General features: G+C 53.7%; 1 protein-coding gene across 3 annotated transcripts; it reads left to right on the forward strand.

The window, feature by feature from the left end:
• Positions 1–1,439: 1,439 nt before the first annotated feature.
• On the forward strand, positions 1,440–9,695 carry TBXT (T-box transcription factor T). 3 transcript variants are annotated; one of them, XM_032408274.1, is made up of 8 exons: positions 1,440–1,645; positions 2,060–2,324; positions 3,120–3,254; positions 4,072–4,133; positions 4,253–4,314; positions 5,932–6,108; positions 7,436–7,565; positions 9,422–9,695. In XM_032408274.1, exons 1-8 carry the CDS (start codon positions 1,440–1,442, stop codon positions 9,693–9,695), a joined length of 1,311 nt encoding a protein of 436 aa, XP_032264165.1. The 3 variants fall into 3 exon arrangements, with proteins under 3 accessions (XP_032264165.1, XP_032264166.1, XP_032264167.1); XM_032408275.1 differs by having other exon boundaries at positions 5,935–6,108; XM_032408276.1 differs by lacking the exon at positions 5,932–6,108.
• Positions 9,696–10,813: the final 1,118 nt, after the last annotated feature.

A 10,813-nucleotide genomic window follows, 5' to 3' on the forward strand; every position in this document is an offset into this window, starting at 1 on the left:
GGCGCCCCGCCCGATGCACTGGCTGTTCCCACAGGGCGGGGGGGGGGGTGCGGTGCGCGCGAAGAAGACCTGGAAACAGCCCGGAACCCCACGCTCGGGCTCGAGTGGTGGGCAAGGGGCTCCGAGGCGCACAGCCAGCGCTCCGAGCTTCTACTTCCTTCTCTCTTCCTGGGCTCCCGTTTTGGGAGGAATGTTACTGTTTAAAGAGACCTTATTGAACTATTTCCTGCTCATTGTCACCTTTCCTTCGCTCTCCTCGCGGAGGTTCTCACCGAAAGGTAATAAACCACCCGCTCCCCACACCCCCGGGCGCGGCGGCTGGCCGGGGCCCGGCAGGGAGGCGCACCCCAAACCCCGCTCTCGGGAGGGCTCCCTGGCCAGCGCCTTCCCGCTCCCACCTCCCACAGGAACAAAGATCAGCCCACAGAAGCCACGCAAACTCCCAGGTCACACTGAGTGCACGCGCAAACCTCGTCATCAAAGTCCTCTTTTCACACAGGAAGCGGGAAAACTTCTAAAAAGGGCTCGTTTTGTTGATCTTTGAGTATTTCCCTCTGTGGGCGCGGAGCCCAGCCTGCGGCAGAGACTCCGGGCGCGGGGCTCCCCCTCCCACAGCGGCGAAGGCGCGGGAGCAGGGGCCGCCGGGGTGCGCCGCTCCACGGGCTCAGGTGTTAGCGGAGACACCTGCCGCGCCGCGGGCCGAGGGACGTGTCGGGGCGACTCCGCTCGGTGCAGCGCCGAGCCTTCAAAGGAGCGAGAGCCGCGGGGCTGGGCTCGCCGGGGCAGGCCGGCCGCAGGGGAGCCCGCGGGGCGGTCCCGGCTGGCACCCGTGGGAGAGGTGGGGCGCGTCGCCGGCGGCCCGGCAGCCCCTCGGGGACGTGCGGGCCGGGGCGAGCTCGGGCGCCCGGCTCCTCCACCCCCACCGCGCCCGCGGCCCGCCCCGCCGCTTTGATGGAGGTGCAAACATTTGGGGGAGGGCGGAGGTGTCGGGGCTGGGCCGCGGCGCGCTGGGCCCGGGCCGGGATTGACAGGAAACAGGCGCGGGAGCCCATTGTGGGCCCCCGGGCGCCCCGGCCCGCCGGTCGGGTCTGAAATGGCCGCGCGCGGCCAATGGGCAGCTGCCCCCGCACTTCAAAGGGCGCGCGGCCCAATCCGCCGGCCCCCTCCGCGGCCGCCGCCGCTCTATTTATGGGAGGGGACGCAGTTTCCCTCGGCAGAGACCTACTCTGGCCGTGCCTCGCGGGAGTTCAAGTGGAATAACCTCCCCCCCCACCCCCTCCCCGCCCCCTCCCCCCCAGATCTCGGTCCGCGCCCTCCTCCGGGGCCAGTGCTGGGAGCCCCGCGCCGTCTCGGCAAAGCGGCCGCCGACGGGGGTGAAGGTGGCTCTCGCGTAGCGAGTCGGGGCTTCGGGGGGCGGTGGGGAGGGGGCGGGCGGGAGGATGAGCTCCCCCGGCGCCGAGAGCGCGGGGAAGAGCCTGCAGTACCGAGTGGACCACCTGCTGAGCGCCGTGGAGAGCGAGCTGCAGGCGGGCAGCGAGAAGGGCGACCCCACGGAGCGCGAGCTGCGCGTGGGCCTCGAGGAGAGCGAGCTGTGGCTGCGCTTCAAGGAGCTCACCAACGAGATGATCGTGACCAAGAACGGCAGGTAGGCGCGCCCGAGCTCGGCGTGCGCCAGGCGTTCCGGAGGCCTGGGGGACACTTGCCCGCTGTCCGAGGTTTTCTCCCAGTGGGGGTCTTCTTGCTCCTTTCCGCTCGGCTAGGGAACAGAGCCCTGTGTCCCCTCATCGTCACTCTCTGGGGTTTTCTCCGCGGAAGTTTGGGAGAAGTCTCCCAGACCCGCGTCTTGCCCGCTCGCGGGAACCCTCGGCCAGGTCCTCGGGGACCCTGCCTCCGGGGGCGGTGGGATAGTGTGGAGGACGCTGGGGACTTGTGGGGGGCTCTGGGAAGGCTTCTCTTTGCCCCACAATGACAGATGCCTCTGTCCCAAGCTTTGTGCCTTAGGTCTAAAGGTCTAAAGGCTCAGATCCGGGGTCCTCCGGCTGCACTCCTTCCTTTGCAGGAGGATGTTCCCGGTGCTGAAGGTGAACGTGTCTGGCCTGGACCCCAACGCCATGTACTCCTTCTTGCTGGACTTCGTGGCTGCCGACAACCACCGCTGGAAGTACGTGAACGGAGAGTGGGTCCCGGGGGGCAAGCCTGAGCCTCAGGCGCCCAGCTGCGTCTACATCCACCCCGACTCGCCCAACTTCGGGGCCCACTGGATGAAGGCGCCCGTCTCCTTCAGCAAAGTCAAGCTCACCAACAAGCTCAACGGAGGGGGTCAGGTAGGTGTGATGAAGCCTGCGGGGCGTGGGGGGGGGGGGGGGGGAGGGCGCGGGGGGGGGGGGGGGGGGGGGCAGGGACAGCGCCAGGCGAGGCCGGGTCTGCACCTTCGGCGTGGTGGAAGGGACTGTGCTTGCGCGGGAGGTGACATCTGTCCTGGAGAAACTGCCACAGCCTTCCTCAATTAAGCCTTCAGTGTTGTTTATAGTAAACTGATGATGGTAACACCAAGGCGGGGAGCGCGGGGGAGGGTGCAGAGCTTCACCTTTGACGGCTCAGCAGGTCTCAGGCTTTGGGGAACTTTTGCATTCAAGTCTTCACCTTGCCTAGAGGTAGAGAAAATATCAGCCTTGATGGTAAGCGGTCACTTTCCAGCTAAATATATGCCATCGTGTTTGCTGCGTGGTCTGAACAGATTTGTAAATTTGTTTTCTTCTAAGAATGTCTTTACTTGGGGGATTTTTTACTGGGAGGCCCCATGTTCAAGCAAGGCGCAAACAAGCTCAGGCTTTTAAAGATGTCTCTAGCCATCCTGGAAGCATTAGGACGTTATTGTACCCGGTCAAAGGATTTCCCGATGGGCATTCATTCCCTTTAATGGTGTGTAGCACCTCACATTCCTTTCCTTAAACCAGTTGTGGGAAGCAGCACCTGAGGGGAAACCCACCAACTTCAACAGTAAAGACACTTTCTTGTGAGCTACAGCATTTTCTGCACCTTGGATGTATTTTTCTTCTCAACAGCAGGGCAAATGGATGTCTTGTTATCTGAAGGTCTTGTCTGTGTGCTTCCCTCAGATCATGTTGAACTCCTTACACAAGTACGAGCCTCGGATCCACATAGTGAGAGTTGGGGGCGCACAGCGCATGATCACCAGCCACTGCTTCCCAGAGACCCAGTTCATCGCAGTGACCGCTTATCAGAACGAGGAGGTGAGCGGCCGGGTGGGCATGTGCCCCCTGGGAGGTCGCAAAGAATGCGGACATCCTGTGTGTTGGTGTACTTTAGACTGAAAAGTTATGCCTTTTCAAATAATCTACTATGACCATAAAATTGGGACAGAGGGGAGAAATTTTAAAATGTGTGCCTGTTTAAGCATTTCTCTTTTAATTCTCTGTTAAAGTGTCTATAAAACTAGAACCATCTCCTAAATTCTCTGAGTGAAAAGAACAAAATATTTAGGTTAAGTTCTATGAGAATTTCTTGAGAACAAGATGAGTGAGAGAGGCAATCTTTGGAGATCTTCCTGAAAGGGTGGGGGGCAACCCTCCAAACCTGGGCAGTGTGAAGGGTCATCTAGAAACGAAATACCGGTTAGTGCCTGTAAATCTCTAAGTCTGACCCCAAAGTACAGACATTTTGTGATTAGCTGGTTAAGTTGTCAGGGTTGAGTGCCAACTAGAGGTAGCAAATCACTATTTCCTAAGCAGATTCAGGGAATGTTTTGAGCCATGTTTGGGTGATTTATGCACACAGAATGTTGTCAGCAGTAGGTTAAACTCACTGTGAATTCCACTCAGAAAAGCAGCATTTAAAAACTTCCATAAATGTACTGTTCTTTGTTAAATATTACAATTACTCAGCCACTTCAGACCCAAATAGAAAAATAGACCTGGAAGAAAGTCTGATTATGTTTGAATATTTAAAGGAGGGGGTACTGATGTTTCCCAATTTCTCGGGACTGAATTAAATCCTCTGGCTAATGGACAATGTACCAGTCAATGTGATTTCTTTTTTTTTTTTTTTCAGATCACAGCTCTTAAAATTAAATACAATCCATTTGCAAAAGCTTTCCTTGATGCGAAGGAAAGGTGAGAGAATTCTAACTATACCCTTTGGGCAAAGAAATATGCAGAAAGAGGAAATATTGCTGCAAATGCTATTTTCTGAATGTTCTCCTTTTTGACGACTCAATACACTTTTTTGACAGAAGTGATCACAAAGATATGATGGAAGAACCTGGAGACAGCCAGCAGTCTGGGTACTCCCAATGTACGGTTTGTTGCATTCTGTCCCCACGTCCCTTGCTTCCGGGACGAGGCTGCTGAGAGGCAGAGCTGGGGATGCAGCCGACAGCGGGTTTCTGAGTGTGGCTGGGGAGCAGACCGCCCAATGTGGGCCCATGATGTTGGAGCTATGTTAGTACTGACTTCAACCTCTGCTCTACCTGAGGGCTGTGGATGCGCATCTGGCACTTGGGACTCTTGACAGAGAAGCCAGGGGAGAACTTACCTGGGCTCGGTTGTTTGGCTCCGAGGCAGCTCCCACCGTGGCTGTGTCAGATGGTTGAGATCTTGGTGGGGTTTAGACTCTGCTCTGTTGGGCAAGTGGAGAAGCCAGCTCGTTATAGCCACTTTGAGATGGTTTCTCTTGTTATTAATGATGGCAGACCGAAGGACCACCTTTGGAAGGATGCTTATGAGCAGATGTGGTTTTTCCTGTAGCCCATTTCAGTTCCAGGAGCGGCCCAGCAACTCCGGCTGGTTTTGGTGGTGGGGACAGTGGCTTGTAGGATGGGGAAAGTGCTTTAAGTCCAGCTTCCTTTCCGAGTTCCACGAGCCAGAGCAAAGTGGCACAGGTCTAGGGAGCAGTGTCTGTTAGGAGACAAAGTTTTGTGTGGCTCTCCTCTCTATGCAGGGAAGGGGCTTGGAATTTAAATAACTGACATTATTGGGAGAGAAAAGTTAGTGCTTGCTGCCACTTCCAGAGGCCGCGGGGACCAACATGGCCCATTCTGCGGACACTCGTTTTCTGTTCTCTGTTTCTTCGTTGATCGTCTTCTGGGCTAATTTAACAAACAGCTCTCCTAAAGTGGCTCGTGGGCTGCCATCACTCGGGCATTTGATGGGGGGCAGGCTTTGTGGGCAGATCCGGACCTTTCTCTCATTTCAGTGTTGTCTGAAGCATTGTTTGTTGTTTGGAAGTTATAGCCAGAGTAGTTGTCCTCTTAGAGGTTGCTTTCCTGAATTAAAAGCAACAACAACAGACTTAAAAGCAGGCAATGGAGAAGAGATTGGAGTGTGAGAGGCAGGCAGGGTAACATCAGAGTGATTTTTCTGACGGATGTGCACAGTGGGGAGAAGGTGAGCCTAAAGCAGAAGAAAAGTGGGCAGAAAACAACACACGTCCAGCCAGGACACAGCTCCCCGTTGTGGTGAGGTGGTAGGAGCAGGCCAACGGGGCGGGGGGGGCACCACACACGTGACTTGCCCCGTGTGTCTCCAGCGCATCTGGCTCTGAATTTTGTGTTTCTATGTTTTTTCATGCTCAGCAGGTAGGGCTTGGAAGCTGATGGGCCTGGGAAGATTCTGGCAGGTTTGAATAAGAGAGGTTGAGGAAACAGTGGGCGTTGGCTGAGGCTGGGGTCTCCCAGCTCTTCTCAGGTGCCCCGTGGGTTTGGAAACCCTGGTCAACCCGTGGCCTCTCATGTGGAGCTGAGGCCCAGATGCCTTAGGACTTGGACTGGGGACTCAGTGCAAGACACTATGCGTCCTCACTTCATCGGGGACCCCTCAGGAAGAGACCCACCGATTCCAGGTCTCAGCTCTCCTGTCCTTTAAATAATGGAGGTAATGCAAATGCCAGTTACTCAGCATTCTTTTCCCACAGCAGGGGGGTGGCTCATCCCTGGAACCAGCAGCCTGTGCCCACCTGCCACCCCCCACCCTCAGTTCGGAGGGCCCCTCTCACTTCCCTCCACGCATGGCTGTGAAAGGTACCCCGCCCTGAGGAACCACCGGCCATCCCCCTACCCCAACCCTTACGCACATCGGAATAATTCTCCAAGTAAGTCCTAAGTCAAAGTCCGCCTGGGGTATGGGGGTGGATGGAAAACCACTGCAGGAAAGGCCTCTGTAGGATGGAGACCAGAGATCAGGCTAGGAGAACCTCTTTTGGAACACACACCCAGGCCAGTTCTTTGGTGGGCTCAAGAGGGACCTTTATTTCAGGTCCAAGCTGTGGCCGCTGGCTCAGCCGCTGAGAGGTTCAGACCAGGGGCTGTGGTGCCGAATGCACTCAGTCACTGCTGGAACTTTTTCACCCTACAACTGTGGGTCCATCTCTAGGGGCCCAGGTTTGGATCGTTTATGAACCTCTCTAAAGTGATGGTGTTGGGTCAGCCAGGTATAACAATTACTGGCTTAACTAGAGCCACGCACGATTTTCCGTGACTCCCACTGATCCATGAAGCATGTTTCTCCACATGTGGTGGCTGGAGCAGCATCACCTCGGAACCGGCCCAGGCGGGCGGAATCAGCAGGCTTCCAGTGATCCCGATCGTGCTTATGGACTGTGAACACAGGGCTGGACCGCTGAGAGCCCTTTATCTAACTTCCTCTAACACCACGTACGCCCAGACTTAATTTTGTCTGGCTCTAAAAGGAGGAACATAGCTAATGAACACCATAAAACAATTAAGCAATTAAAGCTGATTTGAAATGAAAGGACCTTATTGATGAAGAAATAGTCATGGGGTCTTGTTGAAGCAGCGCTAGACTCTGAGGCTAGAAGATCATATTTTAGTGTTGCCCGGAGTAATGGTTTTTAAGGTGTTTTCATCTCTTAAGAAATAATATTTTGGGAAAAGGCAGGTTAAAGTTATACTTATGTTTATTTTTGAGGATAATTAATCCCCAATCAAGTGATCGTAGGATCCCTTTCTACAGGGCATCTATTGATCTGAAGATAAAGAAAAAGCTTGGGTTTACTAGAATTTATTTTCTAATATATACATTTGGCCATAAATATTTGCCTTTGATGACCAGTTAAACAGGCCAACGGATAGTCTTCTTTTTTTAAAAGATGTTTTATTTATTCATTTGAGAGAGAAAGATAGAGAGAGAGCACGAGCAGGGGGAGCGGCAGAGGGAGAAGCAGACTCCCCACTGAGCAGGGCGGCTGACGCAGAGCTCGATCCCAGGACCCCGGGATCATGACCTGAGCCGAAGGCAGACCCTTAACCCACTGGCCTGGGTAGTCTTCTGTTCCATATCCCAGACTCATTTTGTTTTCAGTGTTGGATAGTGCCAGTTGTTGCTAGTATTTCACTGCATTCTGTCGCTCCTGGAAGACCGCCTCCCCTCCAACTAACGACGCTTTCTTCGCCCCACAGCCTATTCTGACAATCCATCTGCATGTTTGTCCATGCTCCAATCCCATGACAGTTGGCCCAGCCTTGGGACGCCTGCCCATACCAGCATGCTCCCCATGAGCCACAGCGCCGGCCCACCCACCGGCTCTAGGTAACGTATGTCTGGACATGATGCGCACTGTCCTGGGACCCTGAGTGTGACATCATGCCATCTCCATCCATTGGTTTTTATTCTGCCCCTTCACCTGTGGGTGGCTGGCTGTTACTGGTAGTTGCATCACTAACCCGGGATCCCAGGTTACATGACCCTGGGTTACTGTTCCAGTCTGACTTCTGGGAGGACCAGTGGCCCCCTCGGGGTGGCATGGATGGAGCTGGGCTGTAACAGAGGGAAGCCAGGGCCCCCATCCTGGCTCTGGCACTTACTAGTTCCTATAGAGGACACGTCTCTTAAACTCTCTGAGCCTCGTTTCTACAAGAAAAAATATGTTATATAACCCCAGCTTCAGCATGTCTTTACAGAGCTGTTGGGGTCAGCAGGTGAAATTTGAAGGAATGTTTCTAGAACCATTTTTGACAAGAGCTATTAAATTGAGGGAAAAAAATGTGTTGGCTTTTCTGTGGTTACAGGATCAAAGTCCTTAACATATATGCTGGTAACTAGTACAGAAAAATGAATATTTTATTGTTAGCTTGAAAATAATGTACCGGGAGATTGGCTTAAAAATCAAGCTGCTTGGTAAATGTATTGCTGTTTTTCATAGGATTATTATAAAAAACGAAGTCAAAGCTGAAAGTCAACTTTCATTTTCTGAAGAAACAGGCTCAGAGATATTAAATGATTTAACAAGTTGTTGGCTCAGAGCAGAGTGAATCTATAAACAAGTTATCTTGACTACGAAAGCAGTGCAATTTATTGTATATAGAATACCAAAATATGCCCAAGATTTTAATTCTTTTGTCTCGGAAACAATTCCTTTATAATTAGAATCTAATTGTCTTCTCTTAAAAAATAAAGCAAACAATGCACAAGGCAGCCAACAATTCAAGGGCCCAAAGGTCGCTCGGAAACCTGCACATAAATGGACTAACCTGCAGGTTACAAACAGCCGGCCTTGGGGACCCCATAGTCCCATTGCGGCCCCATTCTGATGGGGCATCTCAGAGCTGTTTCTTCTCTCTGTGAAATGGGGATAGTAAACTACTTCGTTCAACTCAGGTTTGTTTTTGAGGTCAAATACATCTGAAATACAGAACAGGGCTTGGTGAACAAGACAGCACAGTATGGAGTAAGGGAAAGACATTTTCTCAAAGCAATTTTAGCATAGTTGGATGCTGTTTAAATCTGCGTTGCTGGACTGAAGGACTTCGTACTTGTTTCTAGCTGCTTCCTCCATGCATCGGGAAGCGGGCTCGCACCTGGCCGCAGGCCGGGGTACCCACACGGCCGTGCAGGGCAGGACTGGTGTGCGTCCGGGGCTAGCTCCCGGCTGCTGGTCCCGCACTGCATCCCGCCGGCCTGCGTGTTCCTGCGCGGGACAGAGCGCGGGACGGTGCTTGTATCGAGCACCTTTTGTACCTTCATGTTCCAGGAAGGTGCTGTTTCCACGGCCAGAACCCCAGCGGCGGGGCGGGGCGTGCTGATTAGCACAGACACCTGGGCACACCCCCGAAACCTCTGATTCAGGGGATCCGGGGACCTGGGGTCTGAACGAGAGCGCCAGACGCCCAGCCTGGAGGGGTTGGCAGCAAGAACGGCTGGCGCCCCGGCCGGAGCGTGAACCGCACACAACCTTTGCACGCGGGGCCCGCAATTTTGTTTCTTGTTGACAGATAGAGAGTGGCTTCTGTGGCGCCTCAGGGTGTGGTTGAGAGCCCCCGGCCTGTTGGGAAGACGCCGTCGGGCGGTGATGGGGAGCGGGAGGTCTCGGTGTTCAGTCCCTGCGCGCTGGTCCCGAGCCTCGCTCCACCTCTGCTTGCCTGAGTGTCTCGGTTTTCCCCTTGCAGCCAGTACCCCAGCCTGTGGTCTGTGAGCAACGGCGCCGTCACGCCCGGGGCTCAGACGGCGGCCATGTCCAACGGGCTGGGGGCGCAGTTCTTTCGGGGCTCCCCCTCGCACGCTGCGCCTCTCACCCACCCGGCCCAGGCCTCCTCCTCCTCGGGATCCCCGCTGTACGAAGGGGCCCCCACGGCCGCAGACATTCCCGACGGCCAGTACGACGCGTCGGCCCAAGCCCGCCTCATAGCCTCGTGGACGCCCGTGTCACCACCTTCCATGTGAAGCAAGGCCCGCGTTGTGACAGACGCAGGACTTCTGTGTGGGGCCTCCAGTGTGGATTCGGTTGATCCCCGGGTACAAAGTGGCAGCTCACGTGTCCAGGGAAGGAAACAGGCCCTATCACCCTCCCTTTAAAATGGGAGGGATCCGTGTTCTGTTCCCCAGGAGTGCGTGCCCACCGTCTGGGGCCGCCGATGCCCGCAGGTGAACTGGGCCTGGAAGCCATGCGGCTGGCCAGACTTACCACGATTCACAATAAAAATGATTTGCTAGGGTCCAGAAACTTTTTGTTTGTTTCTCCTACGGCCCATAGGTGACTTGGCACATCGGAGTCCGTAAACCCCACCAGTCCTACTTGAGCAAGAGAAAAAGCACACTTAATTCTCTTCCTTGTTGCGCGGGGCTGGTTTCCAGGCCCTTGGTGGCGCCTGCCACAGTGGACACTGCTGTGAAGGACAGAATCCTGTCAAAGCTGAGGACAGCAGATTGTAGTAGAAACGCAGATCCGCCTGCTCTGCCCACTAGAATGTGTTTATTTTGAGCATAGGTAGTTAATCTCTTGTATTGTTAAACCTATGATTGTTTATATTTTTCTTTTAAGTAGCCAAAGACAATCAGCAGGAAACATTTTCTGCAAAATAAAGGCAATATCCAAATTTGGTTGGTCTAGTTAGTATTCAGACTCCTCTTTTTTTGGGCGAGATTTTGTGAAAGCTGGTGCGAAGACCTTGTCCCAAAGGGGCATTTTAATCTGTTGTGAACCTTGGTACTTTCTCAAGTGAGCTGCAGAATGGGAAGTGAAATCTGCATGTATTTACTCAATGCTAATTACCACAAAAATGCAAAAGAGGACAAATGATTTTCCAGAGATTTAGGTAGACAGCACTGAACCGTGGATGATAACAGCGTAAAACAGTAAAGATGAACATGAGATGCCTACCCGATTGGAGCAATTCAAACAAAAGCACATCAGATGAATTGACAAAAGTTACAGCTTACATGTTTGGACAACATGGCGTTTATAAATATCTTTACTGCTTGTGTTTCCAGCAGAGAACCGGGATGGTGCTTTGTGCTTGACTGGGGCAATTTCTCCATCTAGTGGCTGAATCCTTGTTTTG

The sequence above is a fragment of the Phoca vitulina genome, unplaced genomic scaffold (genome assembly GCF_004348235.1).
Source record: "Phoca vitulina isolate PV1807 unplaced genomic scaffold, GSC_HSeal_1.0 scaffold9, whole genome shotgun sequence".
Taxonomy (NCBI): Eukaryota; Metazoa; Chordata; class Mammalia; order Carnivora; family Phocidae; genus Phoca; species Phoca vitulina.

Bases quoted from the DNA above. Each gene is read 5' to 3' on its own strand.
- TBXT (XM_032408274.1), top strand. From the start codon at position 1,440: ATGAGCTCCCCCGGCGCCGAGAGCGCGGGGAAGAGCCTGCAGTACCGA. The intron at 2,325-3,119 runs GTAGGTGTGATG...TGCTTCCCTCAG, and splicing joins AGCTCAACGGAGGGGGTCAG to ATCATGTTGAACTCCTTACA. The intron at 3,255-4,071 runs GTGAGCGGCCGG...TTTTTTTTTCAG, and splicing joins CCGCTTATCAGAACGAGGAG to ATCACAGCTCTTAAAATTAA.